The sequence below is a fragment of the Dermacentor albipictus genome, chromosome 2 (genome assembly GCF_038994185.2).
Source record: "Dermacentor albipictus isolate Rhodes 1998 colony chromosome 2, USDA_Dalb.pri_finalv2, whole genome shotgun sequence".
Lineage (NCBI taxonomy): Eukaryota > Metazoa > Arthropoda > Arachnida > Ixodida > Ixodidae > Dermacentor > Dermacentor albipictus.
In genome coordinates, this window is record NC_091822.1 from 44,059,388 (window position 1) to 44,072,566 (window position 13,179).

Here is a 13,179-nt window from a genome sequence, read left to right on the forward strand (position 1 = left end):
TATCGGTAACTGAACTTGTATTAGCGGAGAAGAGCGCAGTGTACAGAAACGAGCACATCTGCCCAGCATATAAATCCTTACTTGTAATGGCTTTCGCCCGAAAGAAGGAGGAGAAATGGCGATTCGTATGGGTGGCACGGTCCAGCATTCTTCCAGCAGGAAGGTCGTAAATGCCAAAGTCATTCATATTGGCTTACTAGGCAACGCTTATAAGGTTCTATTATGATATTTGCTCGTATCGTATGCTTCAATATATAATAATACTTGAGTATAAGAATACTTATATATGCTGCGCCCACTTGGTCACCTTGCCATACTATCGAGTCAATGACTTTGAAGCTATTCAGAAACGAGCCACTCGATTCATCATCAGAGATTATAGCATACACTCTATCGTAACAAACACCAAGTTAGCACTAACACTCCCGCTTTTAGAAAAACGTCAAGCTATTTCGCTACTTTGTTTATTGTAAAAAATTCACACTGAGCATTTGTTTTCCTTAGACTTAACTGGTCCATTCCGTTTTTTGACATGTCTGAATAACGAACATAGCTTCCAGCGCCTTTTTAGCAAAACTAACGTGTTTATTGCATCCGCCCTGTCACTGGCTATTAAATATTGGAATGATCTTCCTCACTTAATAGCTAATATTGTCAACCACGTGACTTTGAGACAGGCGTTGAGTGCACATCTTAAATGTTGACTTTGAATTGGCTAGCGAATATGCCATGTGAACGTGTATTAAATAGAATTACCTGTACATTTAGAAATTACTTGCTCCATCCTGGATTGTATAAAGTGGATAGGAAGTTTTTCGACTACTCATGTATAGCTTGCATTTCCATAATGGTAAATTTATGTACAAGTTTCCTTGCTCATTTTCATTGTTTAATCTTACTGTAACCCCTCATGAAATACTCCACTTCGTAGCCCAGCTCACTAGATTTAAACAATGTACATTATGGCTCTCTCGGAGACATATGGTTAAAAGAAAACGAACTTATAAACCTGCCGCAAAATAATTTCAGTTTCCTTCTCCAAATAACAAACTGCTGAGGTGACGACGTGGCATATTTTGACCACAGTACTAAGATCAGAAAAGTCAAGCCCTTAAGAGAAATTATGTTAGGAGAGTAAGAAATGCCATTTAACATAGATACCCATGTTACCATAGGCATAGTATGCAGGCAAGCTGAGTCATATCTTAAATCTTTCCTGGCGAATTGGATAAACAGCTTCAATATGTTGCAAATACAAAACCTAATGCGGTATTATGTGGGGAACTTAACATTGACGTGGATGGCCATTCAAGTGCATAATATCAGCATCGACTTGCTTCGTATGGTTTTAAAAATCATATGACTGATCATACGCATATAACGGCAACTACAGCGTCCATAATTGACCATAGACTAGCAAACATGACAATGTCAAACGCTCATGCCGGAGTTCTAATAGATCATGTCATTAAACATTTTTCCACAGGAGATTTTATGCCCATGAACGATGATAGTGATTTCTTCCCGGTTGTATTGTCTAGCTACCAACCATGCTACCCACGCAGCGGAGTTTTCCTTTTTACATAATAGCAACACAAATGTGGAATATTAAAATTGTACTCTAAAGTGGCAGCCCGCCAGCATAAAAAAATGTAGCTCGAGCCGAAACGCTTACCTATCAGCTCCTATATGCCCCATGGATGACGAATGTGTGTGTGTGAAAACTTTTATTGTAACGAGGTCCGGAGGCTCGACTTCTCAAGCCATGGCGGACCACTCCCACGCTGGCACTGTCAGGCCAACCCTTTCAGCGACATCATAGGCCCTCTGGACTGCCCTTAGTTGGTCCTGAAACAATGGGCTTTGAATCCTTTTCTCCCACTGTGTCCATTCTTCAACGAGGTTGGGGAGAGTCGCGGGACACCCCGCCAGCATATGTCTGCTTACGATGATTCTATTACAATCATTGCAGTCCATCTTAATCTCCCTCTCTGGATATATTTTATTAATGGTGTATGGTGTGGGATATGTACCCCTTTGCAATAAGCGCAGTGAGACTGCCTGAGCCCTGTTCACTTTTGAATGTGGCAATGGAAATTGTCTGCGTCCTAAATAGTAATGTTTGGTAACGTCATTGTATGTTATTAAATGATATCTAGATTCCCTGGCTTGATGGTGAGCGGCTCGGTTGTGACTGTCACGGTTAGCAAGTCATCGTGCGAAGTCATGAGCAACCTCATTGAGGTTTACCCAAGTCTCGTCCACTTTCCCCATATGCGCAGGAAACCATGGGATTTCAGTTGTCATAATCCCAATGTTTTCAAAAAGTTTAGCTGCAACTCCAGCTACGTAGCCTTTATCAAAACACTTTACAGCGGATTTCGAATCACTGTAAATGCAAGCCTACTTATTACTCCTGCAGCCTAGAGCAATTGCCGCTTGTTATGCCACCATGGGGTTCTTAGTAAAAATAGTGAGAGCGTCTTGCACCTTCCCTTGATAATTTGATACAATGGCCGTATATGCTCCTTTACCTTTCACTCAGGCAGCATCAACTAAAGCTGCCAGTTGGTTCTGCTGCTCTATTTCCTGCAAGAGTGCTTTAGCTCTTGCCTTTATCCTTTCGACATTATATTCTGGATGCATGTTTCTGGGGAGAGGGTTGGTTCTGATCTTGTTCCTAACTTCAGTCCTTAATTCTACTTCAGCCTCTATTGGGCTCCTTGATGTATTCAGTTCTGCACCTATTGCCTGTAATATGTTCCTGCCAGCTCGTGACTTTGTCAATCTTTCGTGTTGCGCTAGCTGTTCGGCCTCCGCGATTTCTCCTATTGTGTTGTGCACCCCTAGACTCATGAGTTTGTCAGTTGCAGCGTTACTGGGTATCCCTAGGGTTATTTTAACGAGCTTCCTGAGCATCACAGTAAGTTTGTTAAGTTCTGCCTGCTTCCATTTGAGTAATCCAGCCACATAAGTGAAGTGACAGAGAGCAAAGGCATGTATTAGCCTCAAACCGCTGTCTTCTCCTAAGCCTTTGTGTCTATTGGTAATTCTCCTTAGTAACCTAATGACTTCATCTGTTTTATTCAAGATATGTTGTATTGTTCTATATTTAGTATTGTTTCCGTCTATGTGATACCCAAGAACCTTGATTTTTTCAACTAGACTGATTGCGGATCCTTCATGAGTGTATAAGCACACTCTTGGCTCATCTTCCGGAATGTAACCTCTTGGTTTACGACCTTTTCTGCGATGTTTAATGACCAAGAGTTCTGATTTGGCTGCCGAGCATTTCAACCCCATGTCGTTCAGTGTGTTCTCTACAACGTATAAACTTTCCTGTAATCTGGTCTCTGTCTGTCCTACATTGCCCTTGGCACTCCATATGGTTATGTCGTCGGCATATATCACATAATGTATACCCTAAATTTTCTCCAGATTTTTTGCAACCTTGGACATTGCTAAATTGAATAGCATGGGTGAGAGCACAGCCCCTTGTGGAGTGCCCCTATTTCCCAAATTCTTAGCTTCTGATTTAAGCTCACCCAGCATGAGTTGTGCAGTTCTATTTCTAAGAAAGTCCTTAATCATGTTAAAAAGTCTCTTACCTAAACCCATCTCCGAGAGAACGTCAAGTATTGCCTTATGCTTTATACGATCAAAAGCTTTTTCCACATCCAATCCCAAAAGAGCTGTCCTATGCGCTGGGCTGGCCTGTATAAGTTGATGTTTGATCAGCAGCATAGCATCCTGAGTTTACAGCCCTGGACGAAAGCCGATAAAGTTGTATGGGAGGATCTCGCTCTGCTCAACGTATTTCGTGAGTCGATTTAGGATGACATGTTCCATAGCTTTGCCTAGACATGACGTTAAGGAAATAAGACGGAGGTTGTCTAGAGTGAGTTGTTTGCCTGGCTTTTGCATGAGGATAGTATTGGCAACCCTCCATTCCTCTGAGTATACCACTTTTCTCCAACATTCATTGAAGTGTTCAGTTAGATAAAAGATTGATTCATCATCTAGATTTCTTAATATCTTATTAGTTATTTCGTGAGGTCCAGCCGCCGATCTACCATTAAGACTGTGAAGAGCCGCCCTCACTTCACTCTCAGTGAAGTCCCGGTCAAGTTCTTCACATATGCCTCCCGTATACTCGGGTCTCTCGTCTCCTTCATTTGGTTGTTTAAGTGGGAGATATTTGGCTATGAGATTATCCATGATATCCCCCTCTGTTTTAGCTTGGCTTTCCTGATGAACCAACTTAGCTATAGCTGTTCTCTTGCTTGTCCTTGTTCCATTCTCGTTGAGCAAGTGCTTGAGGAGGTTCCAGCTACCTCCATGTTTGAGTCTACCATCAGCCGAATTACAGATCTCATCCCACTGTTGCTTCACGAGGGTCTTCGAATGATCATCAATTTCTCTGTTTATTTGCGCTATTTTTTCCTTAGCCTTCTGTTAAATATCTGCTTTTTCCATCTCTGTAATATAGCCTGTTTGTCCTCAATCAGATGCGCCAGCCTGCTGTCCATAGCTTCAATATTTTGCTCTGTCCTGATTTCTTTAGTGGCCTCCTTGACGTCCACCCTGAGCTGGATGACCCATGTCTGAAGGGGCTCCTTCTCGACATCTAGAGGCCCCACATTCCTTCTGTTCGCCCTAATTTTTCTGAACTGATCCCAATCAGTGAATTTGAAGATTCCAGTTTCCTGTCTCGGTATGCGTATGGTTATGTGTATGATGTAATAATCGCTTCCTAGATCCAAGTTTGAATTTTCTCAAGTGGCTCCTCTTGAATTGTTTACAAAAGTAAGATATGGCGTGGAGTCCCTGCTTGTGGACGTGCCACAACGGGTGGGGTACGCCAGATCAGTAATCAAGCATAACCCCAAATCCATGGCAAGACTCCATAGCTCCTCTCCCTTCTTTTTGTTCCAAGTGTATCCCCATGTGTGATAGGGAGCATTAATGTCCCCTCCAATAATGAGCGGGGAGTGTTTGGCAACCGAAAGCACCTTGTTGAAGAGTGCTCTAAACCTCTGTCTCATGTCGTTAGGACTGCTGTAAATATACAAGCAGAAAATGCTTTGCGTCTTACCTCTGTTTCTTTCAAGTATTATCTCAGCTAGAATAAATTCAAACCTGGGAGGTGTAAGGTGAATATCATGCTCAATGTATGGCAATTTTTTGTCAATGAGGATCGCCAACCCCCTCCCCATTTTTTTGTCTCTACTGTGGCGACGAGCGACCTCGTAGACCGGTAAAATCGGGCTCTCGCAGGAGAGGAAGAACCAACACTCGATCGCTTAGCGTAGCATTCTTTTTAATAATGTCCTTCGGAACGCTAGCCCGTGCCGGAGCGTGCCAGCCGCTCGTGCCTCGTGTAGACGCGAGCGTCTACGTCATCCCTCGTGCGACGCCGATGCTGCTGCCGCTACAGAGGGCTCCCCCCCTAGAGAGGAGGAAAGTTCGACGAACGATGCAAAGTCCCCGTGATGCGGCGTGTCTTGGCGTTGGTCTTGGGTGTCACGTGCACTGGCGGCGGCGAAGGATGCAGCAGGGTTGCGTCGCATACTGGTGGAGCTGATGGCGCGGGTGCTTCGATGTAGGCGGGTTTGAGGCATTCCAGGGCAATTGTGTCTGATCGACCGTTGACATTGACAACAAACGTCGTCGGACGACGCTCTAGAACACAATAGGGCCAGGAGTAGTGTGTTTGCAAAGGCTTCCGCACGGCACAGTTACGCACGAAAACGTGGGTAGCAGAGCTGAGTGCGGGAGAAACGTACGGGGACTTGGTTCTTGCGAACGTGTAGGCACGGGGCGCATCTGGCTGAAGAAAACTTGCAGTTCGGCAACATAGTCGGCAGGTGATGGCATAGGCGTTTCGGGGGGTGGCGACAAAGAAATCGCACGGAAGGCGTAGGTAAGTGCCGTAAACTAGCTCAGCACAGGAGCAACCTAGGTCGCTCTTGAGTGCGGCTCTGATGCCAAGTAAGACGAGGGGCAAATGCAGGACCCACTTCTCCGGTGATTCATGTGATATAAGGGAGGCCTTGAGATGCTGGTGAAAACGTTCAACTAGTCCATTGGACTGCGGGTGGTAAGCAGTTTTGCGAAAACGTGTCGTTCCGAGTAGTTTGAGTAGCTCGTTGAAAAGTGCTGAGTCAAACTGCCAACCGCGATCTGTGATTATTGCGGATGGGCAGCCGAACCTTGCTATCCACGTAGACACGAAAGCTGCTGCAACAGTGGGCGCTGAGATATCAGATATAGGTGTAGCTTCTGGCCACCGTGTGCAACGGTCGATGCATGTCAGTATGTAGCAGTAACCTTTCGAAGGTGGAAGAGGGCCGACGAGATCCAGGTGTACGGTGTCAAAACGAGCATCCGGTGGAAGAAAAGACTTAGCAGGCGGAATGGGGTGACGCTGGATCTTCGAACGTTGACACGACAAACAGCAGCGAACCCAATCGCGAACTTGCGCGTTTAGCCGAGGCCAAACGAAACGACTGGAAAGAAGCTTCTGTGTGGCGCGTATGCCAGGGTGTGACAGGTTGTGCACGGTTTCCAATAGACGTCTGCGAAGGGATGCCGGAATGTATGGTCTAGGTGTGTCGTTAGAAGTGTCGCAGACGACGGACGTACCATCTGGGGTCACAACGACGTCTTCCAATTTCAGGGACGTTGACGAATTCCGGAGTGTACGAAGTTCAGTGTCATCACGCTGTTGACTGGCGAGTAAGTCGGCCTCGATGATGAAAGGTTCCGATGTCAACGTGGAAATGACATTGACACGACTGAGGACGTCGGCTGGAACGTTGTCGGTGCCCTTGATGTGGCGGAACGTTGTTGTAAACTCGGAGATGTAGGAAAGGTGTCGAATCTCGCGGGGCGAGTAACAGGACGCCGAACGATTCGTTGCGTGCACAAGGGGCTTGTGGTTCGTCAAGACAGTGAATACACGGGCTTCAAGGAAATGGCGAAAATGCTTGATAGCCAGGTAAGCAGCGAGTAATTCAAGGCCGAACGCTGTAGCGGGACTGCGCAGGCTTCAGTTTCTTGGAGAAAAAAGCGAGTGGATGCCACCCATTGTCGATTAATTGCTGCAGAACGGCACCAACGGCGGTGTTTGAAGCGTCGGTCATGATGGCAGTGGGTGCGTCTGGCTTTGGGTGTCTAAGCAGCGTGGCGTCAGCGAGGGCCGACTTGACTCTTGTGAAAGCGTCGGTGGCCTCTTCAGTCCACTGAAGCACTTGTTTGCGTTTGTTTACCAGGAGAGCATCTAGCGGAGCCATAAGTCGTGCGCACTCGGGAATGAATCGGCGGTAGAAATTGACGAATGCGAGATATTGGCGAAGCTTGGTGAGTGTGGTCGGTCGGGGAAGATTTTCGATGACGCGAATCTTGGACGGCAGTGGTCGAATGCCGTTAGCGTCGACGATATGGCCCAGGAGCTCGAGTTCGGGTTGATTGAATTCACTCTTGGCGGCGTTGATGACAATTCCTTTACTGGCAAGGCGTGAAAACAACAACCGCAAGTGGTGAAGATGTTCTTCTGCCGAAGAGCTTGCGACGAGAAGGTCGTCAATGTATGCAAAAACGAAAGGCAAACCTCGGGTGACGGAATCGATGAAACGCTGAAAGGATTGGCCCGCGTTCCGTAAACCGAAAGGCATGCGGAGAAATTCGAGAAGACCGAAGGGTGTGGTGATGGCGGTCTTGGGAATGTCTTCTTCAGCGACCGGTAGTTGATGGTAGGCGCGAACGAGATCGATCTTAGAAAAGATCGTCGCACCGTGCAACGCTACCCTGAAGTCCTGAATGTTTGGTAGATGGTAGCGATTAGGAACTGTGACGTTGTTTAGGGCCCGGTAATCGCCGCATGGGCGCCAGTCGCCCGTCTTCTTAGGCACCATGTGAAGCGGTGATGCCCAGTTACTGGAGGAAGGGCGGATGATGCCAAGTTGCAGCATGTGTTCTAACTCCGCGCGAGCGATCTTGAGTTTCTCCGGGGACAAACGCCGGGGTCGGAAATAGACCGGTGGGCCGGAGGTGACGATGTGATGGCACACTTCATGTTGCACCGGTTGCGTCCAGTCCGGCAGGCGCGTGAACGTGGGAAACTCGCGTAGGAGCGCGGCGAAAGGTTCGTCCAACATGGCAGAAATAGGCGCTATGGGCGATGTGCCTGATGACGGGGCGCCGGGAACGGATAGCTGGGTTACGGAGTCGATGACACGGCGTCGTTGGATGTCCACAAGGAGTCCGTAGTTATGCAAGAAGTCTGCTCCAATGACTGCATGACGGACGTCTGTAACCAGGAAAATCCAGCGGAACGCTCTTCGAAGGCCAAGGTTTAGCATGACGGAGCGTGACGAGAAAACTGGAATCCTGGTGCCGTTGACGGCTTGCAAAAACGAGACAGGTGTCGCTTTTCGGTCGGAGTGCTGGGCGGGTAGAATGCTGACGCCAGCACCTGTGTCGACTAAGAATCGTTGTCCCGTAACTCTGTCCGTCACGTAGAAAAGGCGGCTTGTATGCTGGGCCGGACCACTCGTCACCGTTAGAGGTCGGCCGGCCTGTTTCCCTGCCAAGCGCAGGGACGCCGACAGTGACGAGCGTCGTTTCCAAAATGGCGGTGGTAGTAGCAAACGCCAGGCGTTGTAGTTGAGGTTTCATTGCGGGTGCCCGTGCGTCTTGGTCTGCTGGAACTACGGCTGCATGGGCGACGAGATGTGCGCCGATGTTCCGCTCCACAGATGATGCGTTCCAGGTTCTCACACAAGGAGTCGAGCGGAGATTGTGCTGCGGAAGAGCAAGGAAGAGTTTGCAGAGCGGTTGTATTGTCATCCGGAGACGGTGACGTGGCTGCGATGGTTGGGGTGGCTACTTCCATGACTTTTTCGGCCAAAGCGGCAAGTCCGGTAAGGTCCATGGTAGAGGCTGTTGCCAGGACCATCTGCACGTTAGCCGGGAGTCGTTGCAAAAACAGTTCGCGCAACAGCGTGTCGTCGATGGATCTCGCATTGTTTTCGAGCAGCTGGCTCATTCGGCGAAAAAGTTGACTAGGGCGTCGGTCGCCGAGTTCTTCAGCGGACAGAAGCTGCTGGATGCGAGAACGCTGTGAAGTTTCTGTGCGCTGTAGCAGTGATGCCTTGAGATGGTCATAGGCGGTGGCAGACAATGGGGAGTTCAATAAATCTGCTACCTCGTCAATGGCGGCGGGCGAGAGCGCTGCGACGGTGTAATGGAACTTCGAGGCTTGAGAGCGGATACCAGCGACTTGAAATTGCGCTTCGGCCTGAAGAAACCACGCCGAAGGATGCCGGTCCCAGTACAGCGGGAGGCGGACAGCGATGGCGGAACAGGAGGGCTCACCGCATTCCTCGGACGGGTTCTGGCCTTGAGCTCTCGTAGCGTTGGTCTGGTCCATGGTCGTCTCTACCACAGGAACGTATGGCAGTATCACGTCCGGAGTCACCAAACTGTGGCGACGAGCGACCTCGTAGACCGGTAAAATCGGGCTCTCGCAGGAGAGAGAGAGAGAGAAACCTTTATTTATAAACGATTTACGTGCAGTGGTCGGGGACCCTTTAGTCCAAGGCCCCGCTGGCCTCGGCCGCCCGCTTGACCTGTGTTATGAAGGACTGTTGTCCCGCCAGGTCTGAGCTGGTTAGCTGTGCCTCCCATTGCTCCATTGTATGGTGTGTTTTATCAAACGGGTGTGATTCACAATCCCAAGTAATGTGTTGTAGTGTTGGTATGCCTCCGCACCACGGGCAGTCGGGCCTGTAGCGAGTGGGGAACATGGCATTCTGTAATTTAAGGTGGGGGAATACCCCAGTCTGAATTTTGCGCCAGCTGGCGGCTTCCTCTCCACTGAGTTGTGGATGAGGGGGAGGGTACTTTTTTCTGGTTGCACGCTGATGAGCGAGAATCTCCCGGGCATTCGTTGGATTGGGGTCATTACAGTGGCTACCTGGGACCGTCCCAGTCGAGTCGGCCAGGTTAATAATACCTCGGGCTAGCGAATCGGCCAGTTCGTTCCCCTCAAGGCCTGTATGACCTGGACACCATAGGATCCGGTGATGATGGGCGAATTTCGTCGGTATTATTGAGTGACATGTTTTGGTCACGTGGCCCTTGAGAAAAAGGCGACATGCTTCTTGTGAATCGGTTATTATGGTGACGCTCTTTTGCGTGCCTTCCGCGTGAGCGAGGGCCATTGCAACGGCGAAAGTTTCGGCAGCCGCGGGAGTACCTGCTCTAACGGAAGCCGTAAATTGTTGCCGTGCTTTCGTGTCGATGATTGCCACTGCGTACCTCCTGATGTTCATTTGGGCATCACTGGCGTTCGAGTGCACGTTCGAATACGCGGCTGCGTCTGTGTATATTGTGTTGTACGTGGGATTATTTTCATACATTGTTCTAATATGTTGTACACGTGCTTTTCGCCTTGCTTTATTGTATTCAGGGTGCATGTTTTTGGGTACGGGTGCCACTGTTATTCGAGTCTCGCAGGAGAGGAAGAACCAACACTCGATCGCTTAGCGTAGCATTCTTTTTAATAATGTCCTTCGGAACGCTAGCCCGTGCCGGAGCGTGCCAGCCGCTCGTGCCTCGTGTAGACGCGAGCGTCTACGTCATCCCTCGTGCGACGCCGATGCTGCTGCCGCTACACCTCATATAACTTCGTACCCAGTGAGCATAATTTCGTCCGCTAAGGTTTCCTGCAGCATAATTACCTTTGGCCTGGCCTCAGATGACCTGATCACCTGTTGCAGTGCTGCTTTTTTGTGCTGGAACCCACGACAATTCCATTGCCACACGTTAAATCCATGATTACTGTCCATTTTTATTAAGTGAGGCTGCCTTTGGATTACTTGCTATTTTCCTCTTTATGATGACCCCCGAGAATCCAGGAATAGACTTTATACTAAAATAAATCAACCTCAAAGAGCATTGGCTGTGTAAGATGAAACAAAATCGCGGGAACACCTACTACAAGTAACTGTACAAGATAAAGAAGGATCTATTAGCCTCGCTCATGCGGAAACAATAGAAAGCCGGAGTGCCCCAAGGTTCCGTACTCGGCCTTCCTCACTTTTCCTTGTTGGTCGATGATTACCTTCGTGTCTTCCGCATTAAAGGGCTGTACTCTCCCCCGCTGACACCGACCGTCTGATAGCACACCGCTCAATAGAATTACCAGAAGTTCTCGCGAACGAGTACCTGAATAACACAATGAAGTGATTTGCCAGCAATAAATTAGCCGTGAATACAAACAAAACGAGCTTTATAGTTTTCTCCTCAAATCGCAAACTTTCCCCAAATAGCTGCAGTCTCCGCCCTAATGGTGTAGCTAGAGAAGGTGTAGATGAGTAAAATAGAAACGGCACTTATTGGGTGTTCCACATCGACCGCCTATGCAAAAAGTAGACCATAGGCTGTTTGGCATTAATGAAGGCACGATGATATTTTAGTAAGGAAGTGCTTCGACTAAGATATTTTCACCTTTCTTACTGCCATATGGCCTACTGCATAGAATCATGGGGTCAAACTTACACATCGCATTATGCAGCTGTAAGCACTTTGCAGAAGAGAGCGATAAGAATTGTGACCGTTACACCTGCAAGCGCTCCATCTGCTCCTCTCTTGAAAGATTTGAACATTATGCAGTTAATTCAGGCTCGTCATTATAAAGCTGAAGTTCCAATTTACAACGTACCATGGAATAACATCTTCTTTCCGTCATCGTACCCAGAGTGGCCATAACGTAATTCAAGGCTGGCGAAGAGTCTGAAATTAAAGTTGTTGCAAGGCAAAAATGTGTGCAGCCGTCGTCTGATCTCCATTGTTGGCCCCAGAATCTGGAATTACATAACCCTGTGTAATAAGCATACCACGAATTTTACAGCCGCTTTATAATAAAAGCGCATATAGCCACAGAATTTCTTTTGTTAACGTTAGACGTCAATGTATACCGCCTGTAACCTATCCGTCATGTTGATTAAATATTACATATATCTGGGAATATATTTCATATCTTCTGTATTCGTTATGCGTGTATACACTTCTTTGTGCAATATGTTTGTGAGGTGTGTTCCTTTTCGTTCACCTTTCGCTTTGGTTTTTTTGGGATCCATTGCTAGCTAATTCGCTGGTGATTCAGATACGGGATAACAATATTGTCGTACCATTTACCTTTGCCAGTAAAGGTATACAACTTCAAGTCATTACATGCAGACTTATCTAGCCCTAAATTTCGTCTGTCGCACTGCATCCGTTTAGATGAGACCCACTGTTGCAGCTCTGCGGTTACGACATGACGCTGCTCAGCAAGAAATCGCAGGTCTGGTTCAGTGTCGGTGGACTGCTTTCTAATGGGGCCATTGGAAGCACAGTGTTGCCGCTCTGGGGCGTTAACTCAATCAGTGAGTGAATTACACCATCAGTTGGCCGGCTGTAGCGTAAGAGCCAGGACGCACCACATTCGCCTTTGAAGTGTTGGCGTCCATCCAGGCGAGGCTTCGGAAAGAGCGCACGGAGGCGTTGCGGATTTGCTCGGTGAGCGCGGCAGCCTGCTTCACCATGTCCATATGCCCGACGGCCCTGAGAAGTAGGTGACCCATGGCAGCCGGTGCCAGCTGCAACATGGCGTCAACGCAGATCTCGGCACTCAGCAATGGAGAGTCCCGGAAGCGTGACTTCTTGGAACAGCCGGACAGCGTTGCGGAGAAGGCGTATGCCATGTTCATGACCACCTTGCAGGAAAGAAGACCGTTTTTTGACATTGCATGACCTTAAATTAAAATGGTTCCCCTGCAGGATATATTCTTGATCGATGGCGTCATGCATTTCATATAGTTCTAAACGCGAAATTCGTGATTCATTCTTAATAAGCTTATTTTATGTCCAGTGAGGGACAAAGGCCTCTCACTAAGATCTCCAATTACCTCTGTCCTGCGCCAACCGATTTCAGCTTGCGCCTGCAAATTTCATAATTTCATCAGCCCACCTTGCCTTCGGTTGTCCTCGACTCCGCTTCCCTGCTTTTGGTACCCATTCTGTAACGCTAATGGTCCATGAGTTATATGACCTTCGCATTACTTGTTCTGCCCAGCTCTAATTTATTTCTCTCAATGTCAATTAGAATATCGGCTATCTCCGTTTGCTCTC

The 13,179-nt window shown here is 48.0% G+C and overlaps 1 protein-coding gene across 4 annotated transcripts in view; it reads right to left on the minus strand.

Annotated features, from left to right (window-relative positions):
• The window catches only part of LOC135912778 (endothelin-converting enzyme 2-like), a 66,670-nt gene that overhangs the window by 22,675 nt on the left and 30,816 nt on the right, over window positions 1–13,179 (minus strand). For 3 of the 4 annotated variants that reach the window (XM_065445324.2, XM_065445321.2, XM_065445320.2), the window contains exon 5: window positions 12,489–12,764. The exons of the other annotated variant lie outside the window; for it this stretch is intronic. In XM_065445324.2, coding sequence (XP_065301396.2) covers window positions 12,489–12,764 — 276 coding nt within the window. The remainder of the gene's footprint in view (window positions 1–12,488; window positions 12,765–13,179) is intronic. 4 annotated transcript variants of the gene reach the window in all.